The sequence below is a fragment of the Anopheles cruzii genome, chromosome 3 (assembly GCF_943734635.1).
Source record: "Anopheles cruzii chromosome 3, idAnoCruzAS_RS32_06, whole genome shotgun sequence".
Taxonomy (NCBI): domain Eukaryota; kingdom Metazoa; phylum Arthropoda; class Insecta; order Diptera; family Culicidae; genus Anopheles; species Anopheles cruzii.
Window position 1 is genome coordinate 60,955,643 of NC_069145.1, and position 22,832 is coordinate 60,978,474.

Here is a 22,832-nt window from a genome sequence, read left to right on the forward strand (position 1 = left end):
TCTCATCCTCTTACCAATACGATGCTTTTTTAGTTAATTAATTTATCTATCTATTCAATATATTTATCTTGTTATTTTTGTAAATGTTTGTAACGTATGTATGTCATGAACAAAAAACTCTTATTATTAAGTAAACATTTCGTTTAGTTTTCGTTGCGCAAAATAATAATTATCTAAGAATTGAAATTCTTTAAAGCATAATAAACTTAATGTAGGCGAAGACGGCAATGCGGCATTTTTGAATGTAAATCGAAATCGAAATTTGCATTACGTACCTTGGAACACCTCTTTTAAACTGCAGTTCCAACCGAGAGCCTGTAATCTTTTGCTTTTCGCTTTCGCTCTTTGGATTATAAAAGAAGTTCAAGTGCTGACACGCAAATTAATAAAATGTCATCAAATTAGGATTCAAATCCCACAAAAGTCAAACCAATCAAATCTAGCACGGTGTTTTCCTTTCCGCACCGAGCACAAACAAATCCGCGCGTACCGTGTCACACGATTTGCAACGGAAATCCGCACTCCTTATTGGATTTCCATTATGCTTCTGCCAGAACTTGTGCTACATTCAACAGATTACTCACCCGGGGTGTGCCGGGGTGTGCCCAAGTTGAGTGAAGTGTTTGAGCAATTATTCAAAACTTTGCCCTAATCCCGAAACAATATTGCGGATTCCGTAAGTGGAGGAACCGCGCAAACGGAGCGCCCATCCCCGCCGGAACCGGAACAACAAGCCGAAAATTGACTCATATTTGTCTTGGCTCGTCATAACTTCATTCGGCACGAGCACTTTGTCAGCAGTTCACTCGGGTGGCTCAAGTCGTCGTCGTCGTCGTCAGCCGTCTGGAGGCATGTGCTGTCTGGGCTCCCAGCCCTAGCCGGTCCGGAAGTGTGTTTATGTTTACAGTCACACGACCAGCCCATATGGTTACTCCCATGGCTCGGTCTCCCCGCTGGCCCGTGATCGTTATCCGGAGCGACTGTCTGCTTGCTGCCACCGTTGTTGGTGGAAAATCTCCGAAACCCCGAGTGCAAATATATTATGACATTTTATGTACTTAAAAACAGTCGCAAAACCTCGACCCCACTAGTGTCCGCGTGCCTGTGTTTGTGTATGTTCGCGCACGCTTGGGAAGTGCAAGAACCGGGCAGATGTGTTCTGATGTGGTTCCGCCGGTTTCTTACGCTGCGACTCCCAGCCCAACGCTTCCAGCTCCACCCAATAGATCTGGATTAGCTTCAACATGTCGACAGCACGACGCGCCCCGGCTGCCGTGTCACGATGGCGTGAAAGAGAAGTGAAAAAACCCGGCTGGAAACGCATGAAGAAATGTGAACGAGAATATGCCACCGGAGCGGCAGCCGGAACTGGGAGAGTTTGGTTTCAACACCCCTTGCAGTTGAGGGTTTGGCCGCAAAAGGCACGCCTGGCGTCTTCGCCGTCGTCCGCGTCGTCGTCGTCGTCGTCGGGGCCAGACTGAAAGTGTTGTTAAGGAAAACTCCAAACAGCCAGCCACGGTGGGAAGCAGGAAGTTTCAGAGGAAGTCGGAGAATGGGGGGCGCAATAACCATGATTTTGCCACTTTGGTTGACGGTTTTTATGTGTCGGCTTTGGGCTGCTGAGCCAGGAACCGAAACGTCTGCAAGGAAGGAAAAAAAAGATGCCCCAGCCCCGGTGGCCTGTGGTTTCCCTGAACGTGCTAAGTAAGTGGCGGCGGTGGCGAAAGTGTTTCCCTTGCTCTTCGCGTCTCACTGGCTCCGGAGGGGAAATGTGGCTTGAAAGTGGATTTTTGTCAAACAGTTTTATGGGCCAACGATAAAAATCATTTGTTTGTATGTAGTGCGGCTTTTTTGGCGTGGAATTCCCGCTAGTGTTTTTCATAAATGGAACCAATCGAAAGTGACAGCCGGAGATCGGTAACGATGAAGTTGAATGATTAATGGTGCTAGAAGAAAGTCGTCCCAGTGAGGAGCCTCACTGGCATGGCTATGACTAGATACTACTGGCACTGCTTCCTGAACCAGTGTTGGTGCTGGAACATACTCTTCGAATTTCGCAACAGCGGTGCCCCAACACCTGTGCATTATGACTGAATTAATTAAAGTCGAGTTTTCATTATGATCCATGATCGATGATCATAAGTTTCACCTAAAGCAAACAGAGGTGAAAACAAGAAAAACTTTTTAAAAAAGTAAGGAAATCAATATCAATATTATAAAAACAGCTAAATCAAAGAATTCGAAAATAGTATATTAAACAAACAAACCCAAAATAATTCATGGCAAAAAAGTCCTTCAAGGGACTGCTACTTCATTGAAGATATAAGTTACAAGTTCTTCACGACAGAAATCAAACACAAGAACAGATTCAAAAAGCTATGAATGACTACTACACCCTAGAATCAAAGAAGTTCCTGAATAACACCAGGTACCAGTCAAATAAGCGGAAGCATACGACTTTTTATGTGAGACAAGATACTTGTATTAAACTAAAAATAATTGGACACATTCGTGCAAACCTCAGGGTCTGCTTAAAAACATGGCAATACTTACATTCGGATTTCCAAATTCTCAAATTCATCTATGTGATTATCTTACACTGAATTGAAGTTTGAAAACAAAAGTCAATCTTAATTGTTCTGTTTTGGGTTGGTTTACAGAACTTATCAAAGGGATTCGATTATTTACCAAATCACTACAATGAGCTGTATGCATATTCACCGACGAGCCACCTTCGTACGTTTGGTAGATAAATAAAATGCATTCAACAAGTGAACGACATCTCCCTCGAGGAGCGAAGTGGTAAACAAACCTCAGCCCTCCGACGTGGGGCATTAGGTGAAGCGGTTCAATAACACTCCACGGCCGATTTCGTAAGCCATGACCTGGCAAACAGTTATAACATTCGAATGGCGCAGGAGCTTGTTCGAGCCTCCGTTCAAACCCAACTGTTGCGCCATCCGCTCCCGCCCTCTCCTGCCTCACGGCCCTGCAAAGACAAGTGTGCAAATTTGAATACGACCCATTTCCCGGCCACACGACTACTGCTCGACTACTGCCCTCTGGAGACCGGCGGAGAGTGAGGAGAGAAGTGCAAGTGGTTTATGTTTTCCTTCCTTCCGGTGGCAAATCGAGAAAAGCTAAACACATTCGCACCCTGGCCCCACCCTGTGTATGTGTGTGTGTGTGTGTGTGCGAGTGCGTGCGTCATCGTTGGCAATTTGCTGCTGTCGCCAGCTCACCAACAGCACGAGGGCAGCCCGAGCTATGTTTGTTAACAATTTTATTAAAAGCAAATTATGCAGTAAAGGAACCGAAAATCAGCTACCGCACTCCGTCGGCAGACTGTCGGTCGGCGTCCTTCCGGTGGCTGGCGCTGGAAACACCGGGAGTCATCCCCAGTTACTTCCGGCGTGTGGACGACGGACGAGAGAGAGAGAGAGTCCAAGGGATACCATGGGAATATGATTGAATATAAATTACGAAATTTTTCTCTCGCCCAGCTCCCGGGTGTAGCAAGTGTCGTGTCGCGACGGCTGACAACTTGATGTCAATGTCTTGGCCTCCCCCGGTGAGCCGGGGGAATTCAACCAGCCAGCCAGGGCACACCGGAAATATTAGCATTTAGATGTAAAGTTTTTGCTCCACTTTCTGATTCATCTTTTGCCCACTACGCGAGCAACGTTAAGTTACTGGAGCTCCTTGAAATCAAACATTCTCCGGCGCACCCGGGCGAGACCCGGCGATCCTCGCAGCCAGCCGAACCATCTGGTACCGCTAGTTACTGCTGCTGATGTTGGAAAAGTTCAGTCAAACTGTACATGCTGCGGTTGTCTGTACAGCGGCTGCCAGCTCCTTTAATCTTCGCCTCGGGCGACGAGTTGCCAGCGAGTGTTGGCAGAGAATTCTTTAATCTCATCCGTTTTCCTTTTTCTTTGGTCGACGACGTGTTTCTGGGTCCCGTTCCTGCGATTGATCCTGCGTTGGGGAAACGATCGCTTTCAGATTTTAGTAGGTGTTTTTTTAGTTTCTTCATCTTAATTTGATGCTGTGAGTGGAAAATTTAAGAAAACCGTCACCATTGCCAGGATAAAGTTGTAATAGTCTGCCGTCGGAGAGCTTTAGCCCTGTGAATATGTTATTCCTTCGACGAAAATGTAACTTCAAGAACGATCTTTGAAACTTCATCAAGATTCAGGTTCTTTGAATGCTTGGCCACATGAATAAAATGCATCACAACACAGCGCATAGCAGTAACGAAAAGGAAATAGTCATCCGGTGTAAAGAACTTAATGAACGATTAGTTGCCATAGTTCAGTTCAAAAGATATGGTTCCTATTATGGTAAACTTAATATAAATTTTAAAGTAATTTAAAATGTGTTAAATAAACTGCATTTTGCCAGTGACTCTACGTAGTGTCTATAATTTCGGCCAAAATCCACTTTTGAAGTAATTTGTCTGCTAGAACATTATTTTTTCTTTTTAAAACTAACCGATGAATAATGCCAAATTATTAAAAAAAACTTCAGTTTTTTCTTCATTTGGCCTTCAAAGTGGAACTTATAAAAAAGTGCAGTGCAGAGAGCAGTTTTTGATCGAAAAGTTAAGGTGCAGGTTATGAAATAAATGCATTAAATTATATATTTTAATTTCAATTGCATACTGGCAGAACTGTTGCGAATGGACGCATTTGCTTATTACTTTACGCATTATGTTTTAATATACCTGTTTTTGTCTTCGCTTCGCCAGTTTTGTCAACTATTGCCCAATGCCCGGTATAATCATAATAATAAGTGTATTACACACGAGAGTGCTCCATTAATTGTAAATGTTTCAAGATACGTTACTCACGTAGTATCTAAGAAAAAGAAACATCATTTTACGATCCTAAAATCCTTTCCGCCATATCATTGCACGGAAGCATCATTCGATCCATATGCTTTCAGCATATTTGGAAGCACAAACAAAGAGCGAAGTGGAACATCCATCGTGATTGTTCTCAAAACATTCCGGAAAACGAAATATAAGTGGCACTCTCGGAGTAAAACTCCAATTATGCCTGAAAGTTTCACATTTCCGGAGGGCATCCGGCAAGACAGGCGAAAAATGAAATTAAGTTTCCAAACAGATGGAAATCGGGTAAAAATCTTATGCCTTCCGGTTCAGCAAGGATACTTTCGTTCGTTCGCTCGCCCGTCCGTGGCCAGCGGCGTTGAGACGCCATTTAATGTTCCATTCAAATTGTTTCGCCTTCTTCATTGTTTTTGCACTTTTCCCTTTGCCTTAAGCTGTGCATTTTTCGTTAAGGTTACGAATTTCAGACCGCGCATCACTTATCTTTCGCGAATCGTTGTTTTCCATCAGCTCGTTTCCTTGTCTCCGGTGAAGCAACTTTTCTCGGCGGCCTCGGGGGCACTAATTTTCTCCGAGATGCCGCTCGGGAGGCACATAATTGCTACCAGTTGGTTCCATTTTTCACCTTCAACCGAGTGTGTCCTAAACTGGAGTGTTACCTTACTCGTCGGCGCGGTCTTACGAAAAGCTCTTCAGTTGGAATTCGAAATAAGGCAACGTGAACGTTGGAGACACGTAGCTTAAAGAAGACCGCTCGCTCGCCATTCGGGCGACAAAATAGGCAGACTTCCGATCCCTCGGGAGTGTCTCATGAAAATCAAATTGTCATCGATTTAATAATGATATAAAGACGCCCATTTCGTCATCCATCCCTACCGAAAACCACAAATCGAAACGGTCCCTGAACAGGCCCTTAGGTCCTTCTCGGGCACCAAACAACCGCTGAACCGCAAAGTGTTGATGATGTAGCCACTTAAAGAATCCTTCACCCTTGTCGGAGCCGAAGATAACGATGCTAAGACTGGATCGAGTGCCGTTCCGTTGCCTACTGATTTGATGACCCCAGGGGCTCGTAACACTTTCTTCACTCAAGCGTGCGGTTTTGCAGCAACGCACGCCGATCCCTTGCCTTCCGAAGTGATTCCCACAGCCAAGCTGTCCCTCCTTAGTCCGGGCGTAGAGCGCACAGACATCATCACGCCCAACAAATTGAATTCCCATCAAAAAGGGAAGCACATTCGCCATCGTCATCGTCCGTAGGAGCGTTCTGGAAAGGCCTTCTGAGTTTTTTTTTTCCCGGCCCAGATGAGTAACAAAAAAGACAGCTTGCGAAACAGATCCTATTTGCCCAGGCTGCGGTTGTGGGATGAAAAAGAAAATCCTACATCTTCAAGCTTTTAAGCATCAACACACACACACAAAAAACAAGTAAAACAAGCGCTGAAGAATTCGGCAAAGCCCTCAGTACCAAGGCCGAAGAAAGAGGCCGCCGTGGAAGCAATAAAATATTTATGAACATGCTCATCCCTAGTAAGGATCTGCAGTAACCGTTGATTTTTGAAGTTCTTACCATCTTTGCTCCGGCTCCGGCCCAAGAGTGGAGCATTCGGCAGCACTCGTCCCAGCTAAAGTTTCTTTTTTTAACACCAATGTTTCGCTGGAAATAGCACGGAAATGCAAAGGTTTCGGGTGCGCGATAAGAAATTGCTTATTCTCTGGGCTTAAACTAAATTTTGGGCCACAGGCTGTGAGGTGAAATAGGGCCCGGAATCTTGGGCAACATTTTTACTTTACATTCAGCTGCTGGAGCTGTGAACGTGAAAAAAGGAGTGGTTCACGGGTTCAAACGTGGCAATAATATTCCACGGACGAACGTTTGAAGTTTTGCTTCGGCGATGCGCCATTTCGTGCTGGATGTTTGATTAATTTCTTTACGGTTTCTTTTTTCTTTTCCAATGTTTATGAGTTTAAATATACAATGCTAAATGGAGCTGTTGCTAAATGTAAGCCAACGAAATCATTTCTGGCTTATAATTTATGAGTTGCATTTATGAGAAGCATTTTCGTAAATATTCGGAACTTTTGAGGAATTTATTCTTTGATTTATACTTTTTTATTTATTTATCTATTTTATGAAGATGATCAACGGTTGTAAATATGCCTGCTTGACTCCTTACGAACGTACGATTAACTGAAACAATAACTCAGAACATGTCCCAGGATAGAATCAGCAATCTTAACTATTGGTGGACATCACGAAGACATTCATTAAATTGCTTGTAACAATAAACACAATGCACAATAATGAGGCAAAACAATTCTTCCCCGGGGCAACACGAAAACAATCCTACGCGCATTGTTAATCTAAAGTTGAATAACGTGCCACGGCTAAGGCTTACACGTTGAGCCTAACACCCGCTCTCGTCAGCCGACAATGATCGGAACACACCTTCCGACGTACGCGGCCACGGCGTCAGCCCGTGACGAATGAAGAAGCTTGATTTATCCCCGGCACAATGTGAAAATTCCCAACAAGCCTTAAGCCAACAAGCCATTAAAGCACTCAGCGGCTGCCGGTGTCTCGGTACGACGATGGTACCACAGCCTTCCGCGTGACGGTGTGGCATGGAAAAGATTTTATCCTTTCATCGGTTGAGGATGGAAAACCCACACGCGACCCGCAAGGAGCGTCCTTACCGACAGACTGACTGACTGGCTGGCTGGCTGGCTTGCTGGCAGGCCAAATGTTGGGAAGTTAAACCTGGCACAGCGTATATGGAGAGTTTTCCGTGGCCTGATGGTGTCCGCTGTTGCCATTGCACGCACCTGTTTCCGAACCGAACGATTCATTCATCTTCTGGCATCCCGGACATCTATTGCCGCCCTGACTCAAGTCGATCGGTTCGAGCCACCCAGAACACGGTTAGGTTTTAAGGCTCATACAGTACCGCATTTTCAGCAAGACGTATTCGTGAAACCAGCCCGTTCACTAATACCATCCCGGTGGCCCGTCCTGATGTTTGAGAATTCAGCAGGCGTACTTTTTACGTTCATTTCGAGCTGCAATTGAACTCGGTGCTCGTTTCCAAATCTGCTTTCTGCGTGCGTGTGATGCGAATGTGGCCTCCTACTACTACAGCCTACGCCTTGCTCTAGTAACTATGTAGTTGGTATATTTCAAAGTAACATTATTCGTATTTACCAGGGGTGTGCGTTGAGATTGGGACTGTTTTTAACACACAAAAAATGGTTATAAAATTTAAATGCGATTTTCTATTTTATTCAAAGTATGTGCCATCGCTAGCTATACATTTCTCCTATCTCTCTGCTAAATCATGGATTCCCAGACGAAAGAATTCGTCGACTTTTTAAGTAAACTAATTAGTAATCCCATTTCGACTTCCTCGTAGAAAAACGAAGGGCTGCTCAGCCAATACGTGTCCCATCGATGAAAATGAATGATATTCGGAAAGAACCAAGTCTGGTGAATAACGCGGGGAGGGATAGCAGCTCCCATCCAAGTGATTTGATAGTATCCTGAAACAGTTTTGTTTTTTGGGGCGCCTGGTGGCTGTTGCCACGCGCAACCAGGCGTCTCCATTAAAAAAACTGGAACGGTTTTTTGGTCGTTTTCGATCAATGCATGGTTCAAATTGATCATTTGTTATCAGTAGCGATCGGAATTAACGTTTGCATCAGGTTTTGGGAGCTTGTGAAACACCACACCTTTCTGTCCCACCAGAAAGTCCGTTTTTTAAAGTCCTTCAAGGCTTTTTTTTGTAAAGTCAAAATCGTCATTTTGAATTTTTTTAAACCACTTAACGCACTGCGATCTTCCAAACACAAGTCCCGACAAGCATTTGGTGTGATTCCGAAGCAGTTTTCTTCAAGAGAAGCAGAAAAATAATAATCCCCGCAAAACGTCATTTTCAGGCACAAAAATTGACATAGTTTAACCCTTTCAATGATGGGTTGCAAACCGAAATAATTTTTTTTTTGACCTGAAATCGTTTACCTGATGTCAAAACAAGGTAATGATGAATGAACCGCTAAACTGGGAAGTCCCAATCGACAGGTACAGCCATCTTTTTAACAGTCCCAATCTCAACGCACACCCCTGGTAAATTGCCCATTACGAGCATGCTCTGGTAGCAGTAGCTCCAGTATCCGACCAGAAAAATATTACTAATCAACTTTTAGTACATAATCGAAACCAAAACTGTTGTGCCACCAATGTTGACCAGGCATACGCCATGCTCGCAACCACAGTGCAATGTCCACTAACTGCAACCACATCGTCGTTCGGTGGCAAGCCACGACCACTGGGCGTCTTTTTCGACACGAACTACCACTTCCCGGGCCAACAGAAAAAAGATATTCCCTCGGCCCTACGAGTCTCATCGCAAATTTTCAAAACCCTTGAAATCATTGGCCCCCAGTGTCTGGGGTGCCACATCCGCCGGATAACCCCCCGAGCAGAGAGACCCGTGCTCGGGCAAAATGCGATTACGTTGCGGCGGAACAATGTTGGGACATCGGTGCATCAAGGCGGTTTTTTGCGGGCCATTCACGGACACTCCGCGCGACTCCGTATGGTAATCCGTAAAGTGTTGGAACGCTGCTGCTAAATGGTGTCCCCACCGGCTCCTGCTCCTTGAAGTGGCCGACCGGGAGCTACATCAAAAACGGACTTTCCAGTGTTTTTGAGTTTTTCCTGTTTTGTTCCTACGACTCACGAGACTTTACCCAAATCGCAATTTACACAATCGGTGGCGACAGCTTATATTAGAGGCTTTTGAGCGGCACTTTCTTTATTGTATTTTTGAATATTTTTTAAAATTTTTAAATGTTGTTTTGGAAAAAATATCCCCTGTTTTAGAATGGCTTTTATTAGGCAATAAGAAAATCGCATAATATATTGCTGTACAATAGTTGTCAGACAGACACTATTACGAGATGTATGCTAGTTGGAGTGACTCTCTTCTCAATTCTCCATTCATGACCTAATCATCATGAATCAATGATTCATCTGCCGGTTCTCCGCAGTACATGTTCGACCTACTGCTATTAACATTGCCGATCCGTTCAACCGTATCAGATCACTCCGAGAAAGCCACTCAAAACCGACCGGTGGTGGAGAAAACGTTTCGGTCTATTGATGTACGCCAAGTGTTCCTGAACAGATTCACCGTATCCGGTTCCGCCCGGGACCGGGACCGGAGCATTTCAGCACACACGGACCTGATGATGACCCGATCAGAGTTTGCACCTCTGAGCTGTCTGCAGAGGTCGGTTGTACCGCTTTTGGAGGATTTATTTAAATTCAATTTCCATTTGCGTCCTCTGTGCAAGCAAAGCTCTCCAGCGGTGACGGCACAGGTCCTCGCCGTCCCGGTGGTACATTCGTTTGTTTTTCCACCCATTTAGGGATACCAGGCCGGGGCCGTAACGTGTTTCGTGTCGGTGGCCGACACAAGACCGTTTAGTGGGTTCGGTCTGCTGCCGAGAGAACATAGAGCCAACGCGATTGGCAGACAGTTTGGCCAGTGACTAGACACACGTTTATTCAATCGGTGGAAAAATTGGCGACAGCGTGAAAAACAAATGAACAGATTTGTTGGCTCCCACTAAACGGATCAATTCTTTCGACCGAACTGTTCTCTCGGACACGAAAGCGAAAGGCGAAATCAAGTAAGCGTCAGCAGGAATGTTTCGATCCTGTGCCCAAACTGTGTCTTTTTGGATCAAAAGTTTAATTGGTTCGTATGCATGAAACAACCCCCGTGGATGGATTCTATGTCAATGTTGTTCGAAAAGCCCCTTTGTTTTAGACAGGATTTTATGTTGGTTTAAATTTTCTTCTTGGTGTCTCTATTGTTTCTTGTAGAATGGGTTAGATTAGAGTGGATTAGACGTTAGACGGTGTCCGGTATATCGCTTAATGATTCAATAACATAACAACTTTATTAGAATTCATTAGTGTGAATGCGTCCATCAAATCTTCGAACTATGATTTTTGAAGTAGCTTTTCCATATTTTCAGCGGTTTGATTCACGTACGATTATCAAATTTAAAAAATCCAAATAATAATAATAGTCAAAATCTCTAATTATAAAAGTCAACATACAAGGTAGAAGAGTTTCAAGATATTGAATAATTAATACCAATTTAATTAACTCTCATAGGAAGTAACTGTTTCATACGTTTGTTAATACATGTTTACATTAATGTTCGTCAATGGATGACGGTAAATGGATGACGACGATAAGATTTGGTTAAGTTTGGCAAAATGAGTTGTTGGCAAACAAACGTTCCTCAAAGCCTTTGCAGACGGGTATACGACTTTACTTTCTTATTAGCATAATATTACCCTTTTTTCGTAGTGTCGAAGCATTCGTACGCCCGTTATCATGACAGTGTCTTTTTGATGATAATGTTCTGGTGTCAATCCAGCGATGGGTGGGCGGAAAGTAGTGGAAAACCAGTTAACACCAGGTTCTTTCGAAGCTCACTCAAATATTCCGTCACTTTTTTTGGCTCCGTTCCGGCGTTGCAAGTTCCCAGATTTGTCCCCTGACGCGCGAGAGGAGCATGAAACGCAAAAACCCGGGCTCAATCCTATCGGACACATACTGCAAAAAGGGGCTCAAAATGGAGGGTGTGGAAATAAGGTTATTCCGCTTATACTCCCACACGGCCAATGCTCATGGGATGTCGTCCCAGCACCGGTTCGGAAGTAATAAAATACGTGAATGGCATTAAAAATTCATTCCCTCGACTTCCGAAAACGACGAGTATCATACGAGAGGGCGCAAGGACCTACGTAGAACGGTTCGCCGGAAAGAAAATTATGGTTTTGATTCTTTTACGCCTTCTGGCACCGTTTCTTTTCCGGCACCGCATTCCGGACGTCATGGATGCTGCTGCTGCTGCTGCTCCACAGTGCAGCTATCCCGGGTTGTTAGCTTCTCCGGCACACGAGCGTTTACAACAGACTTGATTTGTGGAACATGAAGCATGATTATCGGTATCATCAGTCGCCAGCATAATTAGTACATACGACGTCACACGGTGTCACGCTGTCGCGAGGTCGGAACGGCGGGACAGCGGCAGACAAAAAATTAACTTACCGTCGCTCTGGTGTCGAAATGGTGGCACAAATTTTAAACGACCGAAGCGTGACGAGGAAGTTGCCGATTCGATTACTAATTGACACATTCGACCCTGCAGGGTTTGCCAGCCAATTAATCAATCATCACACCCTATTAGGCGGCCATTATCTCGACCACTTACCACACGACGGAACCGTTGACACAACCGAAGTCATTTATTTATTTACCAAAATCGATGAAATTGTTAATAAATTATGATACATTCGCTGTCACCCCGTATGTTCCTGGGTGGGTGGCTTTTATAATTGTTTTATGGTCGACGTGTAGGTCTATTAGATAAAATGATGCGTGACTTTAAAACGATTGAATTATTGTAAAGGATTGTATTAACTAGATTGGTGCCTTGCCAATCACGCTCGACTCCGATCTCGTTTCTATTCAATGTCAATGAAACTACTAATTCTTCTACGTGTAGGGTGGAATAAATAAGAGCAAATGCCCGAAACTTTTCCTTATTATTTTGTTTTAATTTTTAAACCTACCCCAAAATAAGGTTATTTTATTACAAAAAGTATCATTAAGTATCTAAAATTATGTTAACGTATACATTCTAAGCTTATAACCAAAAACAGTTTGATAACAAATCCTTGAGTGGTACTTTGTCAAGGTGCGCCCAACTGGAGCTCTAGCATAACTTCATCCATCCACCATGAGCCGCATCACATTCCTCCGAGGTAGCATTCCGCTGACTCATGATACCCATCCATCCTCGGTCAGTCAGTCAGTCAGTCAGTCAGTAGAATTGAAGTAACAAATAGCGGTGCACGGTAAACATTGGCTCACTATCGCTGGCAACAAAGTTAAAACAAACGTGAACCACTTCCGGTGGCGTGCAGAAAACAGCATTCGCGTCACGAAGACACAGCATTCCTTGGGAGGCGAGTAGAAAAACGAATAACGCTGAAATATTACACCTTTTGATGCATGTGATGAACGTGGTAACATTATTGTCACTTCGCTTCACAAGAGACGATGTTTATTCTATGTTATGCTGTCGCAGATTATCCGTCAGCGGATGCGCAACGGGTTCGTGAGCAAATCACGGAGCCAAGCGATTGGATTGGTGGTCGCCAGCGAACATAAAGTTGCTGGGAAATTCCAGCGTGTCACTAGACCAACAACATCTCACGCGGGGCTACATTTTTCAAATTATTCTCAAACTTTTTTTCCACTCATCCACAACGTTGGTCTCACTTCGTTCCAGTTCCGCCCATGCTGTGGATACCGCATCAGCTAGTCGGAGTGCCGCTGTACTTCAATGTGACGCTGGAATGCTTCACCGAGGCGCACCCCACATCGCTGAACTACTGGACGCGTGAGGACGGACACATGATTCACGACTCCAAGAAGTACAGGTAACACTCCGGCGGTCCCGATCGCGCTGGGTCCGTGTATTAATTTCCTACGTTCATGCTCTTGCGCACCCCAAAACTTTAACGTCAGAACGGAGTCGAACGTTGGAATGCCGGTCTACAAGACGCACATGCGGCTCCACATCTTCAACATCCAGCAGACGGACTACGGCACGTACAAATGTGTGGCCAAGAATCCTAGGGGCGAAACGGACGGAACAATTAGACTTTACAGTGAGTATGGCAAATTTTCCTTAAACCTAAACGCTCGCCAGTGGGCCACCGGAGTGGGAGCAGGTTGGTTGGTAAGTGTTGAGCGCGGTGTTTTGTATGCTACAGTCGAACCTACGTTGAAGCGACTTTTTGCTTACCAAACACAGTTTCCGGTTTACACGAACGCGTTTCTATTTTCTTGAACATCATCTTGAAATAATTGCGTTAAATAAAATCTACTACTTCAAACGTTGCAATTGGAGTGTTTGCGTGCAATCCTTCCATTGTTTGTGCGCACACACTGTCCTGGTCCACATCGCAGTTTCACTGTATTCGCACAGATTCAAACACAGAATTTCATTACAAATCAGGCCAAATTGTGTCACCCTCTGGCCAACACCTAGAACAGGCGGCGCACCTACAGCTGCTTAGCTTGGGCAGCATAGATGACGCTCCGCCCAAGCGTTTAGGGTAGCCTTTGTTTGTTCGCTGCACTTGCACAGCGCAGCGCCATAAATCAAGGCTCCGTTTATTGGCTGACAGTTTTAATTACACTTATTAAATCATAAATTAAAACTTGTTGGCCGAACGAAGCCAGCATGCAGCAGCCAAACACCTGTCATTGATCGCACAATAATTGAAGCTATTATGTTTTATGAAATGCATTTTCGCTCCCGATTGCTGCTCCTTCACTCGCTGCTCCTTGTTCTTTGTCGTGTTGAAAAATGGCTTCGCCTTTCACTTTCTGTTCCGTGATTTTAGCTTCACGGACCTATTTACAAACCACACTGTATAGGTGCTGGTGAGGTTTGCAGGAGCAGCTCCTATCCGAACTCCGAAACCCCTTTTCTCCGCAAGACCCATTACCGGGCACGGTTTTCATTATAGTACGCTGGGTTCCCCAACATCGTTCCACGCTTCAATCGAAGGTTCGCCCTCGCCGAAGATGAGTAGACTCGAATTCTCTTAAATGAATCGGAACCAAGCAAGCATTCTCACTGCAGGCGAATGGGAAATTGGTGGTCTAGGACGGTAAACGAGTTCCACCAAAGGAATGTAGGCGGCAATCAGTGCCAGCCCGTGTCCAGTGTTCGAAGCGGTTCGCCTACGGATAATCTTCGGGCGGATGCTAACCTCATACGGAGAACAATCAAATGAAGGAACACACATTTCTTATGCACACGCCGAGCATAATTATTTATTCAGCACTACAACACAAAAGAGCATCCTCGGCTAGGAAGGCTGCGTTGCTGTTGTGTGTAGATTTTTGCACACTTCCGGTCACACTCGAGCCCACAAGCCCCGTGCGCCTTTCTGACAGCTTCATACAACCAATAAAGGGCGATGAAAACGGGGCAAACCGGGAGCCCGGAGTGGATCATTATTTATGGCCGTACATGCCGAATCCAGCTCCGGCGGGCATGATTTGTGTTGCAGTCTGGCACAAGTCGAAATCAAAGATCCCCGGAAGATACCTTTCTCCAGCGTTAAAGGCCGTTCTGGTTCTTTGAAATCCTTTCGTCGATAGCCCCGTTCCCCAAGTGCAACCGGAGTTCGTTAAATGTTTGGACGGGCCACTGTTTGGCTCGCCTCGAGTGCACTCGTAAGTGAGCTGAACGTGAGGATGCAAAACACACTTGCACTTGACACACTTGGTCCAGGCTAGATGAGCCGTGCTGTGGATAAGCCGGCACACTTTATGAAGTGAAAAGTTTAACATAAGAATTAGATTTGCCATCTGGGCGTATCGTAGAAGTGGCTGCAGATGGTCATAGGAAAGGGCAGCAGATGTTCGGTTTAATCTAAAACGTTCAGAAGCTATTGATGAGCTTTCTGTTATTGATTTAGATGATAAGAGATCTTCATTTGTTTGTTCGAATATTTAAAAAAATTGTAATAACAATGTTACTCAGTATTGATAAATCATCATTGAAGCTATGTTGAAACACTATTGAAAACAGAATACTATGTATTGTATTGTTTGTACAAAATGTATTTAGGTGTTATGCGTCATTTAATTTAATGCTGTGCGTCAAAAAAGACCGGTTTTGTGGAGAGACAATTCTTAGTATTTTTTCACATTTTCGTGATCTTTTCATTCATTATCATTTCGATATAAACTCGACCCATATCGTCCCCTAGCCACCGTAGTAGCCTATGGTAGCCTATAAGAACTGTTGGGAATACTTCGAAAATTGTAATAATGTAGACACAGCTGAATTGAACAGAGTAGAGATTACTTTAATCCCTACTCCCTAGAATCTATAAAGTTCCCTAGAAGAATAAAGATTTTTCGAGTTATAAGAAATTCCCTTATTTTTTGCCCTCAGTAGTACTTTTAAACTGTTTTCGACACATTAATAATAAACTGCCAGTCGATTTCATGCGAACCTGACCGACAAACATAATATGGTTGCTAGTGGTTTTTGTTTTATAATCAACATTCAACATTTCATTCAAGTTTATAAGGCGTTGCATCAAACGGTTGTTGGTTGTAGCGAATTAAAGCCACAATAAAAAAGTGAAGCTATGATGACAAAATCGACGTGTTTTTTGCCGATCGAGCTCGAAGCCCAGTGAGTTGTGCGAAAAGCGGCTAACTCATTTTCTTAAGACGATAAACAAATTCTTAGCCGAGCCCTTTTGTGTACTCCCCGTTGGCTTCGGCACAATGGACATTCATAAATAATTACCTTCCAATAGCGGGTGCGCCACCCCCCACCTCCGGGAATTGAAACCATTTCGGACAACATCAATTAATTATGGGAGCATAATTTAAAACTCCTGCTAAACAATTTCCCCGCCCGGCGGGCGGCCGCGGCGCCTAGGCGTGTAGCATAAACTTACCTTCGCGGAAGAACGTGCAAAAAGAGCAAAGCCAACGTTTTCCGTAGGCCCCGAGTGCCGTGGGGTGGCCGCCCCAAGAGTCATTGTTTGTGAAACCTCAGCTATGCAACGACAAAACCGCGGAAAAGCACCGCCGAGGAAAATGTCGCCTGCCAGTGGGGTTCATCGTTTTCTTTTTCCTACGCTGGTTATTTTGCATAGCCGAGAAGGAAAAGCTAGTGCCCCCCCCCCCCACCGACCGAGCACCCCGGGGCCTGGACTAGGACTGCCCACCGTCGTCGCCCCAGGAAGGTGGCCTTCCTTCCTTCAGACGAATCTCGTGCGGAGCGTGCTTCAGTTATTTTCGGTGCCAACCAAGCGCTTCATCGCGCCCTCATGGCCACACTGAAAATGATCACCATCATCATCATCATCGTCATCACCGTCATCGTCGTTGTAGTCTGGTTGCTCCATTATTACTCTTAATAATCATATTTCATTCAACCATTGTGCGGCACATTGTTTGCTCCCATAAAAATATGTTTTTCCAGCGCATTACCCAGGCTTCCGGCACAGGACGTTCCGTTTTTTTTAAAGGGAGGACAGTTCACACTGGGGATGGGGCTGACTGCAATCTGTGACGGAATCGCCATTTCCTTCTTTGCCTCCCTCAGAACGAGGGCGCTCTATTTCGAACCCCTGATTTGTGGTGACCCAACGACGGCGACGACGACGGCGGCGGCGGATGCAGAAAAATTGCCCAAACGTTTCGAGCATAAAATTCTTGCCACTCGATGCAGGAAGAAGCCAGTCCCGCCCGCCAGCCAGTCACCTTTGTCTGGCTTCATCGGTTTATTGATGTCAATGCGGTGCGCAATTTGAATGAGGTTATAAATTATAATTTCTACCGGGATCCTTAAGTTGGGAATGGGAATGTTCACAAAACCGGTCAAAAAGAAATCTCCATAAAAATCCTAATTGTGTCCAATTACTGGATGTAGTAGGATAAAAGCAACTTTAAAAACGACTGCACTTATTAAGTAACACAATCCTAAAATCAGTACCCGTTCATTCGGTGAGCCGGGCCATACATTTCTGTTTTGAATATTTTAACGCAACTGTTCGCGAAGCAACGGAATTACCTTTTCCTCTACCATAACTTGCACCACATCTCCATAATGGCATCTGCTTGGCTGCCTGCCATCTGGACAGACGAACGAACACCTTCTTTTGCATCATTAAGATCCATAATCAAGAAACCTACCTTTTTTCGCATTTGCTTCCGTTGCCACTTCATTTCCCCGCGGAAATGTATACGACCCGCTGTCCTCACAAGCCCTGCCCAGCAGCAGGATGTGCCAGCATGCCAGGACATGGCTGTGGTGGTCAGGCGAAATCGTCCTGACGCTGTTCCGTGCCTTTCTTTTGCGCTTTTTTGTGCTCATCTCCCTTCCTAGTTTAGTTCGCCTGAAGAGTCTCGCTTATTTATGATTTATCGCTCTTGACTTGCGCGACCTTAAGGAACTCGCGCTCCTTATTGAATTGACAAAGGATGCTTGAGTTATCCGGGATTTTTTCCCGTTTTTTTTTCCTCTTACTTTCTTTTTTGTCCAGCACGCTCATTCACTTTTAATTGGCATTGGTGGGTGGTGGTGGGCTTGAATTTTAATGAACATATTGTTATTTAGTCATCAAATGTTGAAAGTCATTAATTAGGTACCCGACGAGGGTGAAAGTGCTGTTTAGGGTCGTCCCGGTTTTTATTTCCATTTTGCAACTGCCACGTCGCTCATGGCGAATAGAGAGTTGCAAAATTGACAGGAGTTGGCCATCATTCGATAGTGATTTATGTTTATTTTGAAATTGAGTTTTTTTATGTTGTATGTTGGCCCTTAGTATTAACTGGAGCTCAATTTATTAAAAAAAATGCAATATGTTTGTACCATACATAGCCAGAAAACAACCATGACATGCTCTCAACCGTAAATTGCATAACTTTGCTTGGGCTTACAATAACGTCCTGGCCGTTGCAACATAATTTTCCGTATCTTCACGAGCACGTAGTCTCGTTGAAATGATTCCAGTACATCGGTGATAAAATCCAGAACAAATACACTACGCGAAAGAGAGCACGATAGGAAGTCACCAAACGACCCCAAACTTTATGCCGCCTCGGGTAGTTTCACGAACTTGACTTCCGTCGGGCGCAACGTTACGTGCTTCGCTCATCTTGGGCTGCGTTCCGGGGTTGGCTCCAATTTAATTGAGCTTATTACATTTTTATTCATAACATAATCCAGCACACCCGTCGCTAAATGGGTTACAACTATCCACGTTTCACCGTTGTTGGCACAGAAGATCATCACCGAAAACTGCGGATCTGCCCGACAGTGGCAGCATGCATGAAACGCATCGCCCAGATGAGCGATGTAATACGATTATTTTCCACATTAGTGTGGCGTCTAGTGCCGACGCAACGATGCTTATGAGCATCATGCGTGCCTCGTATCTCTTCCGTCACGTAACATCCGACAGATTGCCTTATTTCATGTCGAAGCCAAGCACCCGTTCTGCCAGTATCCGGTTTACGGAACACCGAGAAAAGAGAGGGAATGTGATGAACATTTAGTGAACATCGGTAACAATTGAATAATAAATTCACTAAAGTACACATATAGATTTGTGCATGCAATAAAACGTACCTTATTAACATTTAAAAACATACGTTAGAAAATAAGGGTTGTTGATGATAATTAATAACTAATACTTAATCTCTTTATTTTCATGTGTTTGCTACACTTTAAAATATTAATGTTCCATAATTCGAATGTTTTATATCTGTTCCCCATTTTGGCCGCTTTCAATACTATCTTGTAATTGATACACAAAGTTTGCTGTGTCTGGTAATTCGTACACTATTAGATGGATTTGTTTTCCAGCGTGTACCGTGCATTGCTGCGTAATTGTTTTATTTTCTCTTTACCCACCAGCGGAGTAATATTAATTTACAGGCACGATACAACACTAGCCGGCTCGCAGCTATTACTATAGCACTATGGACCGTGAAGTAATTTGTGGATTACGAAAATTTCAATCCTTTCGCCGGAGAACGGTCGTAAGCTGCAGGCACCGTAAATTGCTTGTGGATGTTACAAACTCATTATAATTTTGCGGCAATTAAGCCCAAATCCTCGCAAGGTCTAACGGTCGCAAGTTTCACTGCTTCCGTAGACAGATATGGACGCGAAAAGTGTCAGATAGTAGCAGTAATGCAGCGAATCATATTCGTTGTTATATGCCATCGTTTGAAAAGTTTGGACAATAAGTCCTTCGCATGCATCATAATACACTACTAAGCTAAATAAATACAGCCCGGTCCGTTCTTCTGAGATTAAAAAAAAGGAAATAAAAAGAGAATACTTTTAAAATAAACGAAAAAAGAGGAAACACCAAGAAATTGGAAAGAGAAACAGAGTTTATTCTCCAACAACGCAGTTATTGACATACGCCTCTGTCTATAAGCATAATGGCTCGTTGAGCGCCCCTCAATGATTGTTATTATTCACAAAACATATGTTCAGAATCTCATATCGTTCAGAACTTTATCGTTGAACATTTATCATTATTCCACGTCAAGTAAAGCACTGTGCGTTTCGGAATGTGCCCAAACAAAACGTGCAATAATCTTGCTGTTGTCTGATCAACTACTCCATTTTTACCCATGTGGGCCGAACTACCCGTTCCCGAAACTTTACCATCTCCGAAAAAAGTAACAAACTTCGATACATAAAAATAAAGATTAAGCATGCCCACGGTGGCCTTCGCAGCGCATACTCAGCCGGTTTCAAGTTTCGGTCAAGAACAGTTCGCCACATCTGCCCGAAAAAGGGTGCAATTTTTCTTTCTTATTCAAATTTTTGCCCACTCTGTTCGCCCCTAAGTCAGCACGATGGCAAAAAGTTGGGCCCAACAACGGAGCAACTACACGAACCAACCCGAACGAATCCGTGCGCAACTTCACCCGGCATAATGCTAACGAAAGAATAATTTCAGCTCCTTCAGGAGAGCAAGCTGTCACTGATGATTCCTTTATTTTTCACTGCCACGTCACCCAGTACGTCAAGCCGTCGATAAGTCTTTGCCGCACAGTTTTCCACCAGTTTTCCAACACCCCGCCAGTTTTCCAGACTCGCTCGCTCCCTTCGACGGGGCGAACCACCTCGCCTCGCCCGGGCGCTACTTCCAATCTTTTGACGCTGATTGCTGTGGATTTGTCCGTTTTTCGCTCCTTTCTCCCGGTTTCTTCTGTTATCTTGTACAACACAACTCGCCGCGCCTTGAATAAGAGATGCTTGGTGCGTGAAGAAGGGTAACCCGAGAAGGAGGGGACCGAATCGGATAACCACCTTTAAGGCGCATCTATTTAGGGAAACATTAATTTTTACACACCGTTAAGGTGTTGACGTGCCCAGGGCACCCGGCAGAGAATGATGGAAAGAAGTCAAACAATGTTGGTCACGGGCTGGTAGAGCCGAACATAAAAGGGGACACCGTGAGGTTAACATTTCAAACACTAATGGTGTTTTGTATTCTGTGAAAAGAATACATTTTCTTTAATTGTGAGAAAATACTGAAATGTTATGGCTTTACAATATTAACTGTGTCAACTGTGTCTATTTTCAATACAACTCGGAAGAAAGGCTTAAAGCATTAAAAGCTTAAGATTTACATAGCTCACCTAAAAGAACATTTGACACACTTTTGACCGTTTTATTCCCATTTTATCGATCGATTTCAATTTCACCAATGTTGCTCTTGCTTCGGCCAATCGATCGATTCTGGTTTCAGCCTTCACCGATAGTTTACCAGCCATTTATCTTTTCCCCGTTTCGTCCTTTGTCAATATCCTCCCTGAAGGTTGGCGGGGCTCGTTTTGGGGCGTAATTTATACTTGAACATCCTTGAGACCCCTGATCAGCCACGCCCAGTGCGCCGGGTAGTAACGTTAAAGGTTGACAAGCAAACCTTAAATGGCACGTCAAACGCCGAGCATGGCACCTATCAAGTGTCTACCACCGTCGACCAAAGCCGCAAAAAAAAAGAGCCAAGAAGCGATTAGAGGCAGCAGAAGGTCTACGGCGGCGCTCAAAGTGCGAGAATCCAAATACGTCGCCGAACACACACATTCTAACCCGTAAAACCGACTGCACCGCATCTTGATGGAAGTTGATTTATATTCTAGACGCGGCGCGTTCTCGGTGTCCCGCGTGAAGGAACCTTTTTTCGTCCTTTCGCACGCGCGCACACACCCGACCAACGCCGACCCGCCCGTCGGCGGCCAACCTGTCCATTGGTTTATAAATATTCCACGGGGTTGGAAGCAGCAAGCAACCGCCCGGTGACGATGGCTAATGTCGGCGTGCCACCGGCACGAGGTGTTTGGGGCCGAGAAAAAGATACTTCCAACCGCTACCGGCGCCCCCGCTACGGTGGCGATTCCGAGCGAGGAGCAAAAAAGAACCATTCATTCTCGCAAATGAAAAACCATCACCGCCGTGCCACGTTGCCGCCGGGAGGTGAGGTGGCAGGGCCGGAAAGAGATCTCCCGTTCCGGTCAGGTTCCTACGGTTGCTGGTGGTGGTGGCTGTTGGTTGGGTATTTTCGTTTACAGCCCAACCCGAACACGCCAGGTACGACGCCACCAAGTCCGGTGTCTGCTGCCGCCATTCGTACAGGCGACTCTCCTCGAAACGTATCATTCGAAAAGAGTGCAATTTATACGCTTCTCTGTCTAAAAGATGATTTTGCAAGGTTTTAGTCGAACATTCCTTCGAACTGGTACCCAGAATCGGCTGATGATGGTGCTCGAACGGAGAGCGTTATTATCGGCCTCGTCATCGTCAGCATCGCCAATTCCGTTTGACAGTTGCTTCAGCGGATCATCGGAATCCGCTGGCAGCAGGCAAATATCTAGTCATCGGCGACTGATTTATTAGACACCGTTACTTGGAGCTCAACTACTCGTTTTCGGTAACGATAATCGGCGTCCTGTTTAGATTGACTGAAGAAAATCCACGGAGGCCAACCGTGTTGACAACCGATAATTGGGCTTCTGGACTTTAAAAACCAAACTTTTCCAAACCATCATTTTTATTTCGAGTCGAGGACCGTGTCAAAGTCAGAAGTTTCGGACACTTTAATGATTTTTTTCATTCCCTTCCAAGGCGTAGGCAGACGTCGGTATCGTCGGAGAACCAATCATAAACAAAATAAAACATCATGTCAGTCAACCGTAACAAATCCTCGGCCCGCTCCCGCCGGGCGTATCACCGCAAGCGTGGACTCCAATGATCCGGGGTCCGATCCTGGGCAGCGATACCGCAAATTTTGGTGGTATTCCTCAAAAGAAACGCC

At 44.8% G+C, this 22,832-nt stretch overlaps 1 protein-coding gene across 1 annotated transcript in view; it reads left to right on the forward strand.

Annotated features, from left to right (window-relative positions):
- The window catches only part of LOC128272535 (lachesin-like), a 51,836-nt gene that overhangs the window by 27,555 nt on the left and 1,449 nt on the right, over positions 1–22,832 (forward strand). The window contains 2 exon segments of the mRNA XM_053010360.1: positions 13,232–13,382; positions 13,471–13,613. Coding sequence (XP_052866320.1) covers positions 13,232–13,382; positions 13,471–13,613 — 294 coding nt within the window.